Source organism: Cervus canadensis, chromosome 7, assembly GCF_019320065.1.
Source record: "Cervus canadensis isolate Bull #8, Minnesota chromosome 7, ASM1932006v1, whole genome shotgun sequence".
NCBI classification, from domain to species: domain Eukaryota; kingdom Metazoa; phylum Chordata; class Mammalia; order Artiodactyla; family Cervidae; genus Cervus; species Cervus canadensis.
Genome location: NC_057392.1, coordinates 23,579,774 through 23,603,086, shown reverse-complemented (window position 1 = coordinate 23,603,086; position 23,313 = coordinate 23,579,774). Strand labels below are relative to the sequence as shown.

Below are 23,313 nucleotides of genomic sequence, written 5' to 3'. Positions count from 1 at the left end.
GGTCCTAAACCTCCTCTCGTGGGCGGTGCCCTGGTGGGTAAGGACAGGCAGCCACACCCACAGGTGCGACGGGGAAGGAGGGACCCTGTCTGTTCGCCAGCAGGCACCTGTGTGGCCGTGTACCCTAAATTCCCCACAGAACCTGCAGAGAGCGGCTGGTCTGGGGTGTCCTGACAGGGAGGGGCTGGGACCCTCTCAGCCCTCAGGCTGACCCAGCAGGCCCTGGCAGCCCAGCAGGGGTATGCACTGTGGGAGCTGTCTGTTCCCCACAACTGCCCGCTGCTGCGTGCAGCAGGGCGCTGAGTGCAGCAGGAGGCGTCTGTCTACAGGCTCATGGCCTCGGAAGGATCTCTGCTCCCCACTGGCCACCCTCCGCTCTGGGCACCTGCTTTAGGCTCGAGGTGCTGGATGGGCTGCCAGTACCCCACTGGCCAGGCTCCTCTCACCACCTACTCAAGCTCCCTCACCCAGCTTCTGTGTTTGGGTGGTGACAGCGCAATCCCTGCAACACAGGAAGGAGACGGCTGATCCTAGGGGCAGCACACACACACCTGTGTCCAGAATGGTCGGCCAGGTCCTGGCATCCACGGTGGCCGCTGCTTCTTTGGACCTGAGAAGCCGCATGATGGCCTGTGTGGTGAGCACACACGCAGACTTGCTGACCTGCAGGACGCAGGGTTGAGGGCACACCTGAGACAGCGCCTGGGAGCACGCCGCGCTCAGGCCCACCACAGTCAGGCCGCGGTGTCCACCTACCTCCACAATCATCTTGACGGTAGGAAGTGTGGTGGCGAGGTTCTGGGGGTGTGGGGGCCGCACGGTGACAGGCACGCAGCCACAGTACAGGCAGCCGTAGAAGGCAGCAATGAGGTCCACCCCTGGGGAGACACAATCAGAGGGTGTCAGCGGGTCAAAGGCAGCCCCAAATGTCCAGGCTGTGGGTCTACCTACTGTGTGTGAACAAAACCACCCTCCTTGTACCACAGCGTTTACCCCAAACAGCTCTGTAGGGAGGGACAGGTCACCCCTGGCCCAGACCCAGGGAGACAAGGAGGTGGGTGGGATGCAGCCATAGCCCAGAGGAGCCTATGGCGGACGGGAAGCCCAGGCTTCATGGAGCAGCGTGTTCTGCCCTCCAGGGTAGTCTGTAGGTGGGTGAAGCTGGCAGGACACTCTGAAGGTGAGCTGCCCACCCCAGAAACGCCACATCTCCTCCTTGCATCTCCACCCTAACGTGGGGGCCAGTCCTTCCCTGGGGAGACCCACACCCCCAGGGAGGGGCCAGGATGTCCCTGCCCTGCTCTCACAGCTCCTTTAACTCATCTATGTATTTAAAATTCTCCATAATTAAAACCAGGGGGAACCGAACCACACTTAAAATCTAGCTTTCCCATTTTGACCTCATTCAGACTTAAGACCACCTGCACCCACACTCTGAAAACACTGCCCTCAACTGAGACAAGGCCTTGCCTGGCATCACTAGGCTACAAGACATCAGGCTCAGGCTGTTTTGATTCCTGAGTCAAAATAAATATGCTGTGTTTGACCCAGCTCGTGGGTTTCACCACACTACAAGTCCCTGATGCTCCATCAGGGCCAGGGGCGCTCAGTGTGGCCATTGTTACGGCCCAGGCTCCCCCACCAGGGACCAGCCATCCTCACTGTGCCTGTGGGCAGCTCAGGGGACAGATGAGCTGACAGGCAGGCTGACGTGTGTGAGCATCCTCACACCAGCACAGCCAGCCTGCCCAACGCGCCACACAGAAAGCACCGCCAGCAGCTCGAACCCTTGAGCTCATACAGCTCCCGCTATCCCCTGCCTGCACCCCACTTCCTGCAGCTCCTGCAGGGTCACACACCCCTCACAGGAGATGCACACCAGGTCCTATGTGCACCTGCAAACATCTGCCCCCTCCCGCCTCGAGCAGGGTGTGGTCTGCCCTCCAGCTGTCAATCACACTCTCCTCCAGCTATGAAGTTTTTAAAATGTACATTCAGACCTTCACCATGCACTATCACTTTTTATGAATAGTATCAAAAATGCCCCAAAGCAGAGAGCAGCATCAGGGCCCCATCCGTCTTTCCTCCTTTCCTCCTGTCACTTCAGCATGTCCACCCGCCCCTCCCCAGCCTGCCCGTGTGTCCCCCGTGCCTCCTCTCGGTCAGTGGTGCGTGCCCTGCACTGCGTCCAAGGATAAGGAAAGAATGGGAACTGCGATCAGTTCTGGACAAAAATGACCTCACACTCCTGGAACTGGAACCAGCAGGAGTGACTGAGACGCCAGTGGGAGTCCTGGAGCATCCACGTCACCTAGCATCCATGTCAAGAAACCCGCCAGGCTCTGTGCGGGGAGAACTCCACAGCAGCCCCGGGATTTTACCAGCACAGAAAGTGCCCAGCACAAGTCACGTCCCAGCAGACATGCTGAAGGGAGACAGCACTGCAGGGCTGGGTTCCCAGGAGTGGCACCGAGGACACACGAAGGAAGCCATCATGCAGGAGACCTGGGTCTCAGAGAACAGCCCCCAAAACAGGACTCTGGTATTCCAGAAGCAGGAAAAAGATGAAGAAAACGCAGTAACGAGAAAGAACATTTTCCTGAAATGAGGATTAAGTGGGTAAGAAAGTGAGAGAGGACCCAGACCTGGGCATTTCCTTGTTAAACTCCTGAGCTGGAACCAACAAGCTTCCAGGTGAAACGATGACAAACACAGGAAGTGGGGAGGGGAGGGGAGGGTGGCGGTGGTCATCCCCTGTAACCCTGCGGAAGCACTTGCAGAAACCTGGGATTCCTGGCCCAGGGAAGGACAGGTTGCCACTGAAAGTGCAGGGTCTTCCGAGTGCCCCTCACCTGGGCGCCAGACACAGGAGAAAAACTGCCAGGACTGAAACCTCAAGACGAGACAGGAGAGGACAGGGCAGAGGGGCAGGAGAGTCAGAGCAGCACCCAGCAGGCGGAACAGAGTTGCTGCAAGGATGGGGTGTCGGGCTGCACTGGGCAGGTGGGGCTGGAGGAAGTGGGGGAGGGTCTGGAGCCCCGAGGGGCATGGCCATCCTGATCAAGGAGGTCCCGGAAGAGGTTGTCTCGTCCCCACCCCTGTGGGTCTGATCAGAGAGCAGCTGAGGACTTGGGACCAGCAATCCAGCCCAGCCTGGGACGGCCCATGGCAGGGCAGAGAAGGAGAAAGGAGAAGGGAAGCTCCCTGATGGTGGCCAAGTCCCACACAAGGTACAAGAAAAAGAACCAGAGGTCGATCATCATCTGTGCAAAGACAGCAGATAAGAACTGCAGCCCTTTCAACATGTGCTAAGATGCAATACATTAAGAAAATGATACAAGATATAAGAGAAATAAACAAATGAGGAAAGAACTAGAAGTTATTTTAAAAAACAATTCAGAAATGGAGATGGAACTGGAAGGAGCCCAAGAGCAAACAAGACAAGGGACACAGAGAAGGTGGAAAATGGCAGAGAAGAGCTAACACGGGCGATGGGAGCAGCAAGGAGAATGAACGCCAAGAAAATCCAAGCAAGGGCAGAGAGAAGACTCTGTGATTCAAGAAAACTCCCCCGAGATTAGAAGGCAGGCTTGCAGCTTGGTATTCACAGGCACTTTACATATTGAGTGGCCCTGCCTGGAGAGAGGGTGGTGAGCACAGCTGCCTTCCATGCGGGAACACTGACCTGTAAACAATGTCACAACCACATGGTGGACTTTTAGAAGGGAAAGTGTCCTTCTACCACTGAGAGCAAAAGTGCAAGTGAGTCACAGAAGAAGAAAAACAGATCATAGTCCAACCCGACGCATGAGGCTGGGAGAAAATGGGCACGTTTGAGGCCCCAGCAGGTACGACGCTCACCACAAAGTGTGCAGACTGGCAGCAACAGGCCAGAGCTCAGGGGACAGTGTCCCCATGGACCTCCCTGAGAAACTCATCAGAGACAACGCAACAGTACCATCGGAACGGAAAGACGGATGTGTGCGTGGCTGGAGGGCCCCGAACACAGGCCTGGCGGGCTGCGGGTGAGGAGAGGCCAGCTTCGCAGTGTCCCCTCCACCCCACCACCCCGTGAGACAGCACAGCTACAGGGAAAGTGGGTGGAGGAAGCCTGTGTGAAAACTCACATGGGGTGGGGGGGGGCGGTCATGTATGACTGCCATTATTTGGGGGTCCTGCATGTGACACAGGATGAAGCATGTGAGTGGTCTGGGCACATGTGAGTTCTACAGACTCCCAGCCTGAAGTCAGGACCCTCGGTACAAACGGAGACAGAGATATCATGGAGATGAGGTTCTATGAAAACCTATAATCCTGAGTCTGAACGAGTGGGACAGCATGAACTCAGGAGGCACTGCCTCTAAGAGAAGCAATGACTCTCATTTTCAAATTGGAACTCTGATCACAGAAAGGGTTAATGGGACAGCGGCCAGCCCAGGAAGGATGAGCTCCCAGTGCCCAGACTGGTGCTGCCAACAACAGGCTCCATGGAGAGCTGGCCAAGCACCTGGTTCCAGCAAACGAAAGAGGCAAGTTCAGGACGGGAGGTGACACCCAAGAGCCCAGAAGCAGCTCCCACGGGAGTGCGAAAGGGTGCAGAGCTCATTTCACTGACAGCAGCAGAGACGCAGCATCCCGCCTTTCACAGCGAATTCTACCACTGGGTGACCAGATCCTAATCAGGGGAAGTGTCTGTTTAGTTTTATGGCTGGTCAGAGTTAACACACCACCATTTAGTGACCCCTAAGGAGTTAATGAACGTGGGACAAGCTCATGGATAGGTGCTAATGTGCTAATTCTACAAAAGGAGGAAGCACCCGAGGGTGCTCAGGGTCTTGCAAGGGGAGTGAGTCTGATGCGGGGTTCCTCGTGGGAGCCCAGGAGCAGCCGCCCGGCACACACAAGCCACTCCGGACAGCAGGAATGCTCAGGACCCAGGGAGAGACGGAAAGAGGACAGCCTGCAGGTCACAGGAGACTAAAAATATATCAGAGCTGAAGAGAACTGGACTGGACTGTGATAACAATGATGTTCATTGTGGGAGGTCAAGCTATAAGGAAATGGGAGGACTGATGACTGTGGAGGTCAGGACAGAGGCTACTTTAGGAGAGTGGAGCCGGTGTTGGGCCAGGAAAGGCCAAAATCCGTCATCTGACCTGGTCGCTTTGTTTTTGGTAATAAAACAGGGTGGGGGGAGGGAGGGAAAGAACAGCTTGGTGAGAAGAGCAAGAGGAAGGCAGGCTGCACCTCGACGGGCAGGGCTGGACTCACAGCTCACCGCGGGTGCTCACAGGGTACAGACATGGACAGAGGGCGGGCGAGGGTGGGGGCTCAGGGGGGCAGGGCCCACGGGTCTTACCTGGAGGGTAGACCAGGGCCACATGGGCCCCGGCGCTGAGCCTCGCCTTCTCCGTCAGAGCAGCGGCCACTCGCTCGGCCTTTTTGTGGAGCTGGACGCAGGTTGCGGTGCTGGTGACTGTGCCCTAGGAAAGCAATCGTGGGCACGCTGAGCCGGGCGTGGGGGGTGGGGAACGTGGACACTCCACCCGCAGCCTGCATCTGAGACCCTGTGGCCAGGGGCCAGGACGGGTGCCACCCGAGCTCTGCCTGCTGCCTCCCTGACCTCTGTGCCTCCCAGAGACTGCTCGTCCACCACAGGCAGACTTGGCGAGTGAAGAAGCCCTTTCGGCTGTTATGATAAAATATTTTACATATAAAAATACTGTAAAGAATAATGTGACGAGCAGCCATCCACTTTTTCATTACCTAGTGTTCTGCCACATTGTTTCAATATCTCTTTTATAAAATAAATCATCACCGCTCCACATACACCCCCAATTCTATCCTTTCCCTCTCTAGAAGCAGCCCTTTTCCTGGACATCAACACACAAAAGTAAATAGTAAGCAGTAAACAAACATCCCTGAACTGAACCCTGACGCACGCTCAGTCGCCCCACCCACCAGCTCCAAGCCCTGGGTCACCACAGGCGGGTCTTTCAGGGAGCCTGAGCGGACGGGTGGCTGGTAGGGCTGCCCCACACCCAGTCTCTGCAGAGGACAGCTGGGCCGGGACCAGCTCCAATCTAGCCCTCCCTCCCCCTGCCGACCCCATGCTCTCGGTCCTTAGGAGAATCACAGTGCCACTCAGCCTAACTAACCACCACTACCCTCCAGGACGGCCCAGTGGAGCATCTAAACTCTCACCACCCCTCGGCTGGGGCCCCAGCACACAGGCCGGGGGGCTTCGCACGGTGGGTCAGACTCACTCCTCACACCCAAGCTGAGGTTCAGAGCGCCACACCAGGCACATGCTGGAGCCCAAAGGCCCAGAGCTCTGCCAGTCCCCAAGGCCAGGGGCCACCTCATGCCAGGGACACCACCTGCAGAGGCACAGGCTTCCTCCCAGGTCAAAGGCCAGCACATCCTCAGGTCCTAAGGACAATTCAAACCTGAGGAGGCTGACAAACCAGAAGAAATGCAAAAATTTACAAGGTTTTGGAAAGGATCTGCAGGGCCCTCCCAAGCTCTTAGCTGTAAAGACAATCGTGAGCACTGGTGGCCGACCCTAGGCCTGGTGGCGTCTCTGCACACTCCCACTGGTGGTCCCTCCTCCCTGAGAAACGCCCCATCTGCACAGACACTTGGTCTGCACCCAGGCCGCCCTCATGTCCCACAAGCCTGCCTCCAACCACACCTCACACTCATCCAAAGCCCCTGTCCTCTTCTTTGAATGGCTAGCTTGTGCCTGGACCACAGCCCTGGCCCCCTGCTCCCATCCTCAGCCTCTTACAACCCATAGGAATCACCCAGAATTGTGGACCCCATCACGGTAAAGAATCTGCCTGCAATGCAAGAGACCTGGGTTCGATTCCTGGGTTGGGAAGATCCCCTGGAGAAGGAAATGGCAACCCACTCCAGTATTCTTGCCTGGAGAATCCCATGGACAGAAAAGCCTGGTAGGTTCCCAATTCACGGGGTCGCAAGAGTTGGACAGGACTTAACAACTGAACTAAACCATCACACCCTCAGGCTCACGTCCAGGCCCCCAGCACACACTGAGGGTAAACCCAGCCTCGAAAGCCTTAGAGTCCCTGCTGCACCCATCTTAAGGTTCTCCCACAAGCTGACTTTATCTTGGTCAGTGCTACTTATTGTCTTCGAAATTCAATCAATCATAAACAAATGTCTCCAGAATACTGTCCAGGTCTGCAGATACATGTGAGCAGCAAGACAGCACCTCTCCTGAGCACTGGTTTTCTAGCAGGAAGACTTGCTTCAGCGTCTGGGGAACCGGGGCCTTTTTTAAAAAATCTTATTTAACACTGTATATGTAGCAGATATTGATCAATATTTTTTGAATGAAAAAACAGTGGCCAATAGTAAGCAGTTCTGAGAACCAGCCTGGAGCTGCTAAGACGTCAGAGCACACGCGTCCTCCTGGGTCGGGACACATCTAACAGTGAGTCATGCAAAGTGGTCGTGGTTACTCTCTGTTTTCACAGTTTGTCTACTGGCCCATAACTTACAGTTTCTCCTTTATACCTGAGAAGCTCCTGGTACCATCTAACACCCACTGAAAGTTACTAGGATTAGGGCTGTAAGCCCTATTTGTTGTGTTATAGCTACAAACAAAGGAAGAAGGTCTAAAGTACTTTTTACAAAATAAACATTTGTTTTTAGTTTACTTAGGAGAATTTACATGCGTGAAAGTGAAAAGTGAAAGAAAGTGTCAGTCACTCAGCTGTGTCCAACTCTTTGCAACCCCATGGGCTGAAGTCCGCCAGGCTCCTCTGTTCATGGAATTCTCCAGGCAAGAATACTGAAGTGGGTAGCCATTTCCTCCCCCAGGGGATCTTCCCGACCCAGGGATAGAAACCGGGTCTCCTGCATTGCAGGCAGATTCTTTACCATCTGAGTCACCAGCGAAGCCCCATTTACAAGCATACTCTTCATAATCGAAATACAAGGTAATGAGAATTTCCCTGTTAAATACAAATCCACAGAAATGTGACTGTGGCTTGTGGAAGCTGAGGTTTTCACGAAGAGAATGACACCACCCGGATGTCCCTGGTGGCTCAGACGGTAAAGAGTCTGCCCGCAATGCAGGAGACCTGGGTTCAATCCCTGAGTCAGGAAGATCCCCTGGAGAAGGAAATGGCAACCCACTCTAGTATTCTTGCCGGGAGAATGCGATGGACACAGGAGCCTGGCTGGCTACAGTCCATGGGATCAAAAAGAGTCGGACATGACTGAGCGACTAACAAACGTGACGCCAGCCGGGAGCCTGGAGGTCAAGGAGCGCTGTCCTCCGGTGAGACCTGAGCACATGGCTGGAGTGTGACATGGGCCCTCGCCCACACGGGCAGCACGGCCCACCGCAGCAGTGCCCGCCTCACCTTGGCATTGAGCAGCAGGAACAGCGGGTGTTCGGGGGTGGTGTGGGCCCGCCACTGCAGCACATCGGGCAGGAACAGGAACTGCGGGAGGGGCAGGGAGGGGTCAGGCCTGGTGCCGTCCCAGGCACCTCTTCAGCCCCCACCCCACCCCTGGGTGGGGAAGGGTCAGGCCTGGTGGCTTCCTGGGCACCACCTCCCCCCACGCCACCCCCTTACCTTCCTTGCCTGGTCACTGTCCTCCAGGTGAGACAGCTCCCTCCCTGAGGCCTGAGCAATTCTCTTCCCGGCGACCAGGTTCCCAACGATCATGGAGGCAGGTCCAACCTCTGGAACACGAGGGGACCTGAGTGAGAAGCGATGACTCTGACAGGTAACCTGAACGGGCAGGCAACTCCCTCTTCACTACAATACAGGGTCAGGAACCAGGTAGGAGGGTGGTACTGAGTGACAGAGAGAACCTCGCTCTCAGAAGCGAACCCGATTAACACATTCAGCACGAGGCGGATATCCCGGCCTTAGCCACAGCTAAACTCGTAGTACATTTCATTGCTTTACTGATTAAATGTGCTTCACTTAATGGTATTTTATATATTTAATAATCAACAAGAGTCATTAGCATTTACTTAAGACTTACATTGCCAAAGGAACGGAACACACGAGAGTCCCACCAGGGAAGGGAAGCTCCCAGGCACTGCCTGGCCGCTGCAGCAGATCGCAGTGCTGGGCAGCGGCACGCACAGCGCCCTTGGCCCCCACGGCTGGCTGTGGTGGCCGCCCCACGGCTCTTCAGATCCCAAGCTCCAGGTCTGCTCTTGGGCATCATTTCTGCCCCTGGGGCCACCGTGCAGCCTCCACAGCCCAGACGCTAGGCTGCATCCAGTGCCACGGGGGCCCCCCACACTGGGGGGTGGGGATGTGCTCCTTCCAGGGAGCAGGAGGTGGGGACTGACCTGCTGTGCTGTTCACTCTGGCTCTCAGCTCCAACCCCAGGGACAGAGGGTTCAACAGGCCTGCGCCCTTAAACACAAGCGTGGCTGCCACTGTCTACAGAAGCAGTAGATGTGCTGTGATGTGCACTAACCTGGCTGCTTCTGCCGAGGCTTGGGAAGGTTGGTAACACATGTGTGAGGGCACATCAACACGTTACATGGGTGCAGCATCCCCTCCAGGAAGCGCTGCTTGGTTTCAGAAACGTGAATCCCACCGAGAGGAGCCTTGGGCAAGGTGTTGGCAGGAACCAGGGCCAGACAGTACACGCCCACCTGGTGGATGCTGTCGATGGCCTGGAGGGAGCATGAGACAGGGGCCTGCACTTGAGCACATGTGACCAACTCCAGGCTGGGAGCTACAGGAGGGTCAGAACACCCAAACCCAAAGGTCAAGCAGACAGTGACCTCTGGGGCGTTTTGCTAAGAGAAACATTGTGAGACAAGTGTGCATTTCCTAGCATTTATACACACGTGTGCATGTGCACACTCCAACATAAATCTGTAACTGCTCACATTAGAAAAAGCCATCAAAGCAGACACTGACTTCCTGTGGGAGAAGCGTGGACAAAGGACAGAAGCCAGGCTCCTCTGAATACACTTTGCTTTCAGAGTTGGAACCATGTAAATATTTTATGTCCAAAAAACTTAAAACTTAAAAACCAATCCCTAACAACTGACAGTAAAATAGAACAAATGAACTCAACTGAAGTGGATCAGGTTGGCACACCCCTCAGACAGAATCTACTTAAAGTGACTTTAAACACAGCAATCTGACTGATTCCGTCCTAGAGGGATACACCCTATTGGCAAATTGAAAAACATCCTAAGTTGTGCTCAAAACCTCACACTAGAGAGGTTGCATGGAGACTGGAGTGTGTGCAGCCTGTCGCCAGGACATGATTACTTCTGCTGGAGTCATCACCATTGCAACCTTTCATCATGGAGAAAGGTCAGAGAGTCAAGGAAAACTCTGAGGCCTTCAAACTGAGTTGGAACCAGCAGCATAAACTCACGCATGGTGTGGTGATCTTACAGGCAGAGGATCTGCTCTGTCCAGTTCCTACTCTGTCCACTGCCCAGACTGTGGCCCCAAGTCCATTTCTTGGAGGCAGCAGGGCCTCGAGGGTCCCAGTTGTGCCAGGTCTGGGACATGAGATGCCCCCCCACCCCCTGGCATCCAGCTTCCTGCTCTCCATGTGACCCCCCAGAACCCAGAGGTGTGTGGAGAGGACTCAGGAGCCAATCCAGAGAGGCTCCCACTGACATATAAATATAGTTACTACAACCACTAGTTCACAGGGAGACAAAAACCAGAGCTACTCCACGCTGCCAGTGCAGGATCCAGAAATCAACCCTGGATCTCACTTTCCTGCACAACCTTCACTCCAGGTCCCCTGGTGACTTCAGAGGACACAGCACTCTTTGTAGAAGACACTTTCAAAGCAGTTGCATTACCAATGGGCAAGGAATGACTGAATTAAAACGCCTCCCCTCCCTTGAAGCCCTACCAAGCCAGTGGACAGAATATCCACCTCCCATGAGGCCCCTGGCCAGCAAATCGAGCCTGAGTCAGGCCAGGCCTCAAGATCTACCCAATGACACAGGGGAGAGAGGAGGACAGAGACAGGACCACGAGGCAGAGCCGTCAGAGCCCAGACTGGGAGGTGAACCGGGCTAACCTGTGAAGAAACAAACTGCAAGAAAAATAAAACAAGGAAGAGTCTGCACATTAAAGAAGACTTAAAAACCTGGACCAACCAATATTTTACCTTTATTTAAGGTAAAATAAGCTTTTACCTTATTTTGATCCTGAGTTTAACAAACATATTGAACATTAGGTAATTTGGGAAACCTGAATAGTGACTAAGTATTTAAATACATCAGAAAGAACTAAAATGCTCAGGAATAAATTTAACCAAGGAGATGAGGGACACATGTATACTTAAAACTGTGAGGGACTGATGAAAGAAACTGAAAAAAACACAACTAAATGTAAAGACATTCTGAGTTTATGAATCGGAAGAATTACTATTGTTAAAAAGTCCATACTACCCCAAAGTCATCTGCAGATTTAATGCAATCGCTATAAAAATACCCATGATGTTCTTCACGAAACTAGAATAAACACTCCTAACACTTGCAGAGAACCACAAGACCCTGGGTCGCCAAAGCAGTCTTAAGAAAGAGGTACAAAGCTATAGGTATCATGCTCCCTGACTTCAAACATCGTAAAGCTGCAGTAATCAAAGCAGTGTGGACTTGGCACAAAAATATGGATCAACGGAGCAGAAGGGAGCCCAGGAGTAATCTCACACTCACACGGTTGCTTCTTTATGACAAAGGAGATGAGGACAGACAATGGGAAGAGAGTGCCTTCAATAAATGGCATTGGAAAAACTGGACACCACACACAAAACTAACTCAAAGTAGACTGAGGACTTGGATATAAGACCTGAACTGATAATACTAGAATAAAACATAGGCTACAGTAAACTTGATGTTAGTCTTGGTGATGGTTTTTTGGATTTAACACCAAAAGCAAAGGCAACAAGAGCAAAAATAAACAGGTGGATTCGTGTCAAACTAGAAGCCTTCTGCACAGGAAAGGAAACCACCAACAAAACAAGACAAACCTATCGAATGGGAGAAGAGATCTGTAAAAATGCATCTGATAAGGATTATTGTTTATTTTTAAGATGTGATACTGGCACTCCTTTAATAAAGAAATAAATACTAAAATTTACAGGTAAAATCTCTGAGTCTGGGATTTGCTTCAAAGCCCTCCTGAGGGAGAAGCTGGGAGTGCAGGTGGGGTACAGATGGTTCCTGGACTGGTCAGTGTTGATTGAGGCTGCTGGTGGACACACGGGGGCTGTTACACTCTTCTTTGTATGACTGGTATATTAGTAATATTCCACAATGAAATATTAAACATCTTCACTAAGTATAAATGTTGTCAGCATCAGTAGAAAAACTGGTCCTCTGACACTCAGGGCTCTCTCGTCTCCCTGATGCTGGACTTGCTCTGCTTCGTAGGCGTGTCCTTACCCTGGGGGCCGAGGCTGAGCACATGCCACACAACTGCCCAAAGCTACTGGGACACCAGGGGGCTCTCTGGAGAGCTGCCGGGACTGAACTCACTCAGAGATTTGGACAGACACCATTGTCCACAGCAGCCTTATCTGTAACAGCCCCAAACCAACAACCCAGTGTCACCAAGATATGGACAAACAAGCAAAGGAAACACAACTCAGCAATAAAAAGGGATGAGCCACTGACGCACATACCACAAGAAACCTCATGAATGCGCCACTGAGAAAGACAATCGGATCAGGAGCCCACACTGAGGCTTGGTTGTAGGACGCCCTTGGTGGGGGGCAGAGCTCAGCCCCTGAGACACAGCGGCGGGTGGCTCCCCGAATGGTGCGAGTGCTCTCAGCTGTGGTTACCGGGGCGTGTACACCTGTCAAAATTCAGAGTCTGGACCCCTGCAAACCTGCTCTTTCCATGTGTAAGTTATACTCAGTGAGCTAAGTAAACTACGTTCCCTGACCGCACGTACAGTCTTGTGCTCTTCACTGAGGCAAGGTTCACTCCCAGCCCCGCAAAAGAGTTGCTGCTTCTAGGTTAGTATTTAAGAAAACGAATGTGGATGTGCAGGGAGTGGCAGCGTGTGGGCATCGCGAGGTGGGACACACCTCCAGCTGCAGCACACATTTGCAGGAACATGGCACCGTCGGAGCCCAGTGCCTGCTCCACACCCCGGGGCCAGCGGAGCCGTGGGCCCACGCCCACCTGCAGCACGCGGCTCATCCACTGGAAGCTGTCCTCCTCTGAGGCGTCAGGCCGCTGCTCCGCCACCAGCACGATCCGGTCATCATGGAGCACTGTCACGGAGAACACGGCGATCCTGGGGGAGGAAGGGAAGCGATGACCACCCGGCATGATTGGGTGCGGACACCCCACCCCACGAGATGGAAACTGCAGTGGGGCTGGAGGGAGACATGGTCCACAGAACGTAAAAGGAACCAAACCTCCTCCAATGTGGAAAAATGAGTTTCCATTCACAAAGCAGACAGGACCTGGGTGCAGAGAAAAGACGAGGCTCACGCTATTAAAGAAATTTCTCCTTAATTGTAATGTTAAGCCATGAGATGATTTCTTCATGTAAAAATGTGTGTCCAGGAGATCTATTAATTACATAATTTTTCAGTCCAGCTGATGAAATCTCTCACCGTGCGTGATTCTGCTCACATCTGTGACTGACGTCTGTGGACTTGTATTTCATGTCTTACTGAAGAATTCAACATGTTCACCTTTTCTGTGCGTTGCCTTTTCTTCCTTTAGACTCAAGTAGATTCTTTTCCCTCACAAGACCAGTAGCTGGCATGTCTGCCACGCGAGCCCGGGGCCTCATGGACCTACCTGCTCACTCATTCTTCTGGCCACTGAGCACGCAAGTGCACACATGCACACATACACACACACACACACACACACACACTCCTTCTCTTTTATACAAGCTTCACCCAGTTTTAACATTTCCTCACTTTCATCTGTCTTATTTCTCTTAGTACCTTACCTGAAAGCGTTTTCACAAAAACAGTCTTTGTTACAAAACTTCTAAAATCTATATACCCAAGAACATTTTCACTGCAACTGCACAATTAAGTGACATCTTGGGATGAATATATTAAAACCTAGGCTAAAAGTTCCTCTGAAAACCTTAAACATCACACTGCATGTCATCCTTTCACTCCAGGCCCTCTTCTGGGGCATCTGGTGTATCCTGGCTGGAGACCCGCCCCGTGGCTACCTCCTCCAGCCTCAGGTTCACACATGCACCCCCTCCCCTCCCTAAGGTTACTGTCTGGATGCCAGCCCCACTCGCTTCACTTTTCTCTCAATTTTTTAGACTTTCTGTTTCTTCACTTTCAGAGCAGTTTCTTCTTCTGGCTTTCTAGCTTATCAGCTCCCTCCCCGGCCGCCTCTGCCCCACATTTATTCCACCTTCTGAACAACTGGTCTGTGTGGTGCCTTGGCCTCAAATTGCAACAGTTCCTGCAGGTATCCGCCCAGTGCTCAGCTCCTCTGTGGTGAAGGCAGACAGGTCGCCTCTCCAGCCACAGACGCTTCCACCCACACCCCAGTCAGCCACTGGGCCAGCGTCCCCTCCAGGTGTCATCGGGTATCGCTGGCCACGCCAGGCGGTCTCCCTGACATAGCGGGAGCACGTGCGGGCTGCCCAGCGTCCCCTCCAGGTGTCATCGGGTATCGCTGGCCATGCCAGGCGGTCTCCCTGACATAGCGGGAGCACGTGCGGGCTGCCCAGTGTCCCCTCCAGGTGTCATCGGGTATCGCTGGCCATGCCAGGCGGTGTCCCTGACATAGCGGGAGCACGTGCGGGCTGCCCAGCGTCCCCTCCATGGACACCTGTGCTCACAGTGCCTCTAGCTTCTGTGTGTGCCCTGTGCCCCAGCTCCAAGATGCACACACCCATCAGGGCCACCTGCCCAGCTGGCTTCCCCCAGGTGGTCAGTCATCCACGGGGTCATCACCCCAACCTGGGCAAGGGCCGGCAGCCATGCTGACCCCTCACTGGCAAGAAGTCCCTGATGATTTCTTTAAGGTATAGTGGACATGAGTTTGAGCAAACTCTGGGAAATAGTGAGGGACAGGGAAGCCTGGCGTGCTGCAGCCCATGGGGTCACAAAGAGATGGACACGACTGAGTGACTGAACAACAACATATTCACAGGAAGGCTCTGGCCAGGCTCACAGGCACCCTTGTTTGAGTAATAGATGCACTCCCATGAGAAGAATAAAATGAAACAGGTGGCTGAGTCGGCCAACCAGGAATGGAGCCCCTCCTCCAGGACAGAGCCCTGAGCTGGACAGGCCAGACAGGGCCCTTCCTCCCCATCCCAGCCGCCTGGGGCCCTGACCGGCTGGGCCCCCTTATCTGCTCTCTGGATGAGAACCTGTGAAGTGCCTGCCTGACACATTCAGGAAAGGTAAACTGACTCAACCTCAGGAAAGCACGGCGCCTGGTAACTCTCAGGGAAAGGCCTCCATTCCAGCCTGCGTCCCTGAAGTTCTGCCCTCAGGCACACAGCTCCTGGGTGGTGCTGGCCCAGTCTCCATGCCCAGGTCTTGGTCTGGGTCTCACCCTCGAGGAATCGTGAACTCTGCGGATGGTGAGGACTCTGACTCAGGCATCCTCCTGCAAACATCCTGTTCTTTGTGAAGTTCTCCAATGTACAGGAGTTAATAGGTTTTGCGTATTCACAGCACTGGGCTCTCCTTCCACTGTGGGGACCTCTCGAGGGTTAAGTGGAGAAGGAACCTAAAGGTGAGGCAAGGGGACCCGCGCATCACCTGCCTCTGTAGACAAACTTCATGGGCTCCACGGCCAGCGCAGTGGCCACCACGTCATCCGCGTTGTGTCTGCGAAATCCCACCACCATCAGCCCGTCCAGCTTGCCCACGACGAAGACCAGGTCATCCTGAAGGCAAGTACGCTGGTTGGGCAGAGGACACACGGCAGGCCCTGTGGCTCAGGGCCTGTGACAGAGACCCGACAGCCCGAAGGCCAGGCAACTCACAGACAGGCCCTGCAGGCCCCCAGCCCACGGCGACAGGAAACACAGGTGGGGTGACCCGGGGTGAGGGGCCCAAAGCCTGGTGTGCTGGGGTGGGGATGGGGGGGCGTCCAGAGCAGGCGTCAGGGCAGGGAAGGTCAGAGGTGGGCACACAGTGAGGGTCAAGTCTGTAAAGGACTCAGGGCTGTGGACAGGGAACCCCAGCATGACAGCACTGACGGCTGGGCCGGATGGAACTCCGTCATGGGGCCTGGGCACCACGGACATCAAACAGACCCCTCCCCAGCTCTGAGCCTGGCTGGTGGCCCGGGTTTGGCAGCAGGGCACACTCACAGGCCCGATGAAGCCCAGAAGCCCCGTCCTGGTGAAAGGTCGGTCCGAGACAGGTGCGCCCCCAGCGGTGACCGGGACAGTCTGCACAGAATGCAGAGGACAACAGTCCTAGAAGGGCTATCACCACATCTCCCTGGAGGGGACGGGGCTCCCCACCCAACCCCATCCCACGCTGGGGCCAGAGGCCCTACCAGCTGACATGAAGCTCCTGCCAGCATGGCCTCCAGGACCCAGGCTTCCCCTCCCACCCCTGTGAAGGCACTGTATTCTCCTGAGGATCCAATGGCTCCAGACCCGAGGCCGCCCCCCTGGGCCACCCAGGGTCCTTCAGGGCTGTAGGCACCCTGAGGAAGGCCACACTCCTTCACACCTTGCCCGCCCTCCCGCCACTGCTGTGGGACCTGCAGGGACCTCAAAGACGTTTTTGGTGATCCCAAGCAGCCCATAGTACGCTGTCGCCGTCGCACTGGAGTCCACACAGATCTCTCCAACTTCATCAGTTTTGCAGAGATGAGGGGTGCCCTCCACCTTCACAACACACACGTTAGCTGAAGAGAGAAAACAACCCTGGAGATCAGGCACACACAGACACTGAGGTGGGCCAACCAGAGACCTGTGTGAACAGCACCCACAGCGTGGACACCAACAGTCGTGCTCCAGCCGTGGAGACCCACACCCCTCTGGCCACGAGCCTGCGTGTTCTGTATGTGGTTCGTGCAGGTGACAGAAACTGCTCCCAGTGACGTGGGCTTCGTGGCCACCCTGCACTGCCCTCCTGAGCCCTGTGAGATGGGAGATGCTACTGCACACCTCCGTCTTTGAGGCTGGCTCACACTCCAGGCCTGACAACCCCACCCCAGCACAGGTCCCTCCTGCGGCCCCTCCCACAGCCCAGTGACCCCCTTCTGTCTTCACCAAGCAGCAGCCCCACCAACATGGCCACCTGCGGCCCAGCGCTCGACTCTGGGGACCTTGCCTGTCTGGCCCCTGCAGCCCCGGTTACCAGCCTGGCCACTGAGCAGATGTCCAGAAAGGCCTTGATGAGAGTGACACGCACACCAGGATGCACAGCATCCCGTGAATGGAACTCAGTTGCTCAGGCAAGAACCAAACACCCACAGTACCAGGCAAAGTCCGGCCTTCACCTCCGCCTGAGCGTTCCCTGACTGACTCTCACTTCCAGGACGAGTGAGGAAGACACACAAGGAAGACGGTCCTGTCTCAGAACCTTCTGCTGGTTCACAGATCAGGTCACGGCCTCAGAGGGGCAGGGAGCAAGGGTGCTGCCCTGCCTGGTCTGCCCCCTAGATACACACACTTGCACAAAGTCCAACCTCCCTCCCACAGAGACCTCCCATGTCACAACCAGACAAAAAGGCACAAATCCTGCGTGTCCTGGGGACAAAACCCTGGGGCTGACTCAGGGCAGGACTGTGCACCTGACTCAGAGCTGTACCTGTCCTGTCAATACACACACTTGGGGGAGCATGCATGCACACATACAAACACACACATACCCTGGACAGTAAGAACACACGTGCACACACACGGGGGGGGGGGCACAGGCACACATACACACACCTGGGGGAGCATGCACACACACATACACACACACACACCCTGGACAGTAAGAACACACGTGCACACACACGGGGGGGCACAGGCACACATACACACACCTGGGGGAGCATGCACGCATACATACACACACACACCCCCAGGGCAAAAAGCACACACACTGACACGGGAAGGGGCCCACACGCATGCACACACACACACACACACACACACGGGGGGGGGTACACGCACACAAATACACATACCCTGGGCAGCACAGACACATGTACACACACTTGGGGGGTACACGTCTGCACATGTGCACACACATGCACACACAGGGGAAGCACCCACACACACACCCAGAGCAGCAAAAACACATGCGCACCCACACATGTGCGCACACACACACACGGGGGGCAGAGCATGAACACACACACACACCCAGGACAGCACATGTGCACACACACACACACTTGTGGCAGCACATGAGTGTGTGCACACACACCTGGGGCGGCACATGTGCATGCATGCAGACACACACCACTAAAGGGACCACATACACATTTGGGGCAGCACATGTGCATGCACACACACACACACACCCCTTGGGGGAGCACACACACACCTGGGTAGCACATGTGCACATTCACACACACACCCAGGGTAAGCACATGTGTGCACACATATACGCACACCCAGGGCAGAACACACACACAGGACCATGTGCACACATACAGACTCTGATCCAAGTTAAGAATAAAATGAGTCCACTATGGAAGTCCTTATACTTTCAATCAGAAGAATCATCTCTTATAGTATTTCACCAATCTTTTAAAAAATTCCTGTGTTCACCTCAGAAAAGCTAAGAATCACTAAGACCTTGTTCTTTACTCCATAAGATGTTTATCCTTGAGTCCCTGCTTCTGCAGAACTTGTGTCATTGTTCAGTCACTAAGTCATGTCTGACTCTTTGTGACCCCATGGACTGCAGCATGCCAGGCTGCCCTGTGCTTCACTATCTCCCAGAGTTTGCTCAAACTCATGTCCATTGACTCAGTGATGCCATCCAACCATCTCATCCTCTGTCTCCCCTTCTCCATCTGCCCTCAATCTTTCCCAGTATCAGGGTTTTCCCAATGAGTCAGCTCTTCACATGAGGGGGCAAAGTATTGGAGCTTCAGCATCAGTCCTTCCAACAAATATTCAGGACTGATTTCCTTTAGGATGGACTGGTTGGATATCCTTGCAGTCCAAGGGACTCTCAAGAGCTTTCTCCAACACCATAGTTCAAAAGCATCAATTCTTTGGCACTCAGCCTTCTTTACAGTCCAACTCTCATATCCATACATGACTACTGGAAAAACCATAGCTTTGACTAGACGGACATTTGCTGGCAAAGTGATGTCTCTGCTTTTTAATAAGTTGTCTAGGTTTGTCATAGCTTTTCTTCCAAGCAGCAAGTGTCTTTTAATTTCACAGTCCACAGTGATTTGAGAGCCCAAGAAAATAAAGTCTGTCACTGTTTCCATTGTTTCCCCATCTATTTGCCATGAAGTGAAGGGACCAGATGCCATGATCTTCATTTTCTGAATGTTGAGTTTCAAGCCAGGTTTTTCACTCTCTCTTTCACTTTTATCAAGAGGCTCTTCAGTTCCTCTTAGCTTTCTACCATAAGGCTGGTGCCACCTGCTTATCTGAGGTTACTGATATTTCTCCCAGCAATCTTGATTCCAACTTGAGCTTTATCTAGCCTGGAATTTCACATTATGTACTCTGAATGTAAGTTAAATATGCAGGGTGACAACATACAGCCTTGACATACTCCTTTCCCAATTTGGAACCAGTCCATTGTTCCATGCCCAGTTCTCAGTGTTGCTTCTTATGCTGCATACAGATTTCTTCAGAGACAGATAAGGTGATCTGGTTTTCCCATGTCTTTAAGAATTTTCCACTGTTTGTTGTGATCCGCATAGTCAAAGGTTTTAGCATAGTCAATGAAGCAGAAGTAGATTTTTTCTGGAATTCCTTTGCTTTTTCTATGATCCAGTGGATGTTGGCAATTTGATCTCTGGTTCCTCTGACTTTTCTAAATCCAACTTGCAAATCTGGAAGTTCTCAGTTCAGGTACTGTTGGAGCCTAGCTCGAAGGATTTTCAGCATTACCTTGCTAACATGTGAAATGAGTGCAATTTTGCAGTAGTTAGAACATTCCTTGGCATTTCTCTTCTTTGGGATTGGAATGAAAACTAACCTTTTCCAGTCCTGTGTCCACTCCTGAGTTTTCCAAATTTGCTGGCATATTGAGTGCAGCACTTTAACAGCATTGTCTTTTAAGATTTGCTCATCTGCAGAACTGATGAGTCCTTGTTTGGGGTAGACATATATATGCAAGGGAAGAAAGACAACTCACATCTCTAACTGTCAAAAGATCAGTTTTGCACTGTTGAACTTTGCCTTTTGATACTGGAATACATTCTTAAATAAATGTGGTTGTTATACATCATTTTAATGCACATTTTTTGCTTTATGTTTTTCTGCTAAGAAATTATGTTAGACAAAAAATTCGAGTGATTTTTTTTTATTCAAGTTCAAAACAGGTTGTAAAGCAGAGGAGACAACTCACAACACCAACAATGCATTTGGTCCAGGAACTACTAACAAAGGTACAATGCAGTGTTGGTTCAAGAAGTTTTGCAAAGGAGATGAGAGCCTTGAAGATGAGGACTGTAGTGGCCAGCCACTGGAAGTTAGCAATGACCAACTGAGAGGATCATCGAAGCTGACCCTCTTACAACTACACAAGAAGCTGCCGAAGAGCTCAGCACCAGCCATTCTACGGAAGTTCAGCATTTGAAGCATATTGGAAAGGTGAAAAAGCTCAGTAAGTGGGTGCCTCATGAGCTGACTGCAAATCAAATAAAACTATCATTTCAAAGTGTCATCTTCTCTTATTCTACACAATAACAACAAACCAATCGGACTGTAGACATGAGACAAAAAATGGATTTTATATGACAATCAGCTCTGTGGTTGGACCAAGAAGAAGCTCCAAACCACTTCCCAAAGCCAAACTTGCACCAAAAAATTGCCACGGTCGCTGTTTGGTGGTTTGCTGCCAGTCTGACCCCCTGCAGCTTTCTGAACCCCAGTGAAACCATTACACCTGAGAGGTATGCTCAGCAAATCAATGAGATATACTAAAAACTGCAATGCCTGCAGCTGGCATTGGTCAACAGAAAGACCCCAATTCTTCTCCATGACAACGCCCAACTGCATGCTGCACAATCAATGCTTCAAAGGTTGAATGAAATCAGGCCACAAAGTTTGGCCTTATCTGCCATATTCATCTGACTTCTTGCCCACTGACTACCACTTCTTCAAGCATTTCGACAACTTTTGCAGGAAAAATGCTACCACAACCAGCAGGATGCAGAAAATGCTTTCCAAGAGTTCATCAAATCCCGAAGCACAGATTTTTATGCTACAGGAATAAACAAATTTATTCCTCACTGGCAAAATTGTGTTGACTCCCTAAGATGGCAGAGGAATAGGACGGGGAGACCACTTTCTCCCCCACAAATTCATCAAAAGATCATTTGAATGCTGAGGAAACTCCACAAAACAACTTCTGAACACTGGCAGAAGACACCAGGCACCCAGAAAGGCAGCCCATTGTCTTCAAAAAGGAGGTAGGACAAAATATAAAAGATAAAAAAAGAGACAAAAGAGTTAGGGACAGAGACCTGTCACAGGGAGGGAGTTGTGAAAGAGGAGAAGTTTCCAAACACCAGGAAACCCTCTCACCGGTGGGTCTGTGGGGAGTTTTGAAATCTCAGATGGCAACATAACCAGGAGGAAAAATAAATAAATAAAACCCACAGATGACGTGCCTAATGGCACTCCCACCGGAGAAGTAGTCCAGATGTTCGCGTCCACCACCAGCAAGCAGGGACTGAACAAGGAGGGGCGGGTTGCATCCTTGGGGTAAGGACCAGGCCTGAATGCCCTGAGGGCAATCTGAGGGAGCTAACGTGAGACAGCAACCCAAACTGTGGGATAGCCAGAGAGAGAGAAAAAAAAGAGAAAAAAGAGAGAGAGAACTTTCCCGCAAAAAGCTGTAACCTAAGGCACCGCTGGGCCCGCTTACAGATCAAAGGACTGAGTGAATACCAGAGGAGAGCTAGCCAGCTGCAGACCGGCCCATCCCCCACCAGAGGCAGGGAGACAGGCGGGCAGCAGCCAGAGCCGGAAAGGGGCAATCTCAGGCCGAGAGACGGCATCCTCTACCAACCGGAGAGCAGGCTCCCAGTTGCTAACTAAGTCTTCCTGGGATTCTGACGGTTGACAGCCACCAAGAGGGTTGCAGCCAGAGATCAGCTCCCCAGAGGAGACACATGTCACACCTGAGACGGCACTCCGCTGCGCACCCAGGAAACTGAGCGGCTGGGATGGGAGAGGTGATAAGCTGCACCACCCACCTGGGGAGAGTGCTCTCGCCAACCACCTGGTCGCCTGAGATGCTCGGACCTGGGAAGGGCACAAAACGCAGGCCCAACCAAGTCTGTGCCTTTGTGGAGTACCCGAGAACCTGAACCTGAGCGGCTTAGACCTGGGAAGGGCACACAACCCAGGACCCACTTTAGAGAGTTCCCCTGCAGAGCAACCTGGAGCCTGAGCAGTGTAGACTGGGAAAGCACACATGCTGTGAGCAGGGGCAAACCCAGTGTGGCCAAGACACTGCAAGCACTCCCCACACACGCCAGTGATATTTGCTTGCAGTGTTCCTCCCTCGCTGCAGCACGACTGAACAGGTGAGCCTAAATAAGTGACCACCTTCACCCCCTTGTGTCAGGGAGGAAATTAGACACTGAAGAGACTTGCAAACAGAAGAAGCCAAGAGAAACAGAGGGAACCACTTTGGAAGTGACAGCTGCAACAGATTAAAACCCTGTAGTTCACACCAACTACACTGGAAGGGGTAGACCTTAAGAAGTATAAGCTGGAACAAGAAACCATCTGAAACTGAACTGACCCCACACTGCCCTCAACAGCTCCAGAGAAATTCCTAGATATATTTTTACTATTATCACTTTTTAAATTTAAAAAAATTTTAAGTCCTTTATTACCCCTTTGATTTTCATTTTTATAACCTACTGAAAGTGAAGTCGCTCAGTCGTGTCTGACTCTTTGCAGCCCCATGGACTGTAGCCCACCAGGCTCCTCTGTCCATGGGACTCTCCAGGCAAGAATACTGGAGTGGGTGGCCATTTCCTTCTCCAGGGGATCTTCCCAACCCAGGAACTAAACTCTGGTCTCCCACACCGTAGGCAGACTCTTTACTGTATGAGCCGCCAGGGAAGCCCACTTAAACATACTATTACCTTGCAAAAAAAAAAAGACTCTATTTTTAAAGCAAATTTCATATATATTTTTT

General features: G+C 52.6%; 1 protein-coding gene across 5 annotated transcripts in view; it reads right to left on the bottom strand.

Annotated features, from left to right (window-relative positions):
• Positions 1–23,313, bottom strand: part of DIP2A (disco interacting protein 2 homolog A) — a 108,633-nt gene that overhangs the window by 13,323 nt on the left and 71,997 nt on the right. For 4 of the 5 annotated variants that reach the window (XM_043474660.1, XM_043474656.1, XM_043474659.1 and 1 more), the window contains 10 exons: positions 16,731–16,867; positions 16,320–16,400; positions 15,763–15,890; positions 13,181–13,295; positions 9,478–9,679; positions 8,613–8,722; positions 8,397–8,477; positions 5,360–5,483; positions 757–878; positions 552–663 (listed from right to left, as the gene is read on the bottom strand). In XM_043474660.1, coding sequence (XP_043330595.1) covers positions 552–663; positions 757–878; positions 5,360–5,483; positions 8,397–8,477; positions 8,613–8,722; positions 9,478–9,679; positions 13,181–13,295; positions 15,763–15,890; positions 16,320–16,400; positions 16,731–16,867 — 1,212 coding nt within the window. The remainder of the gene's footprint in view (positions 1–551; positions 664–756; positions 879–5,359; positions 5,484–8,396; positions 8,478–8,612; positions 8,723–9,477; positions 9,680–13,180; positions 13,296–15,762; positions 15,891–16,319; positions 16,401–16,730; positions 16,868–23,313) is intronic. The other variant, XM_043474658.1, reaches the window with a different exon arrangement.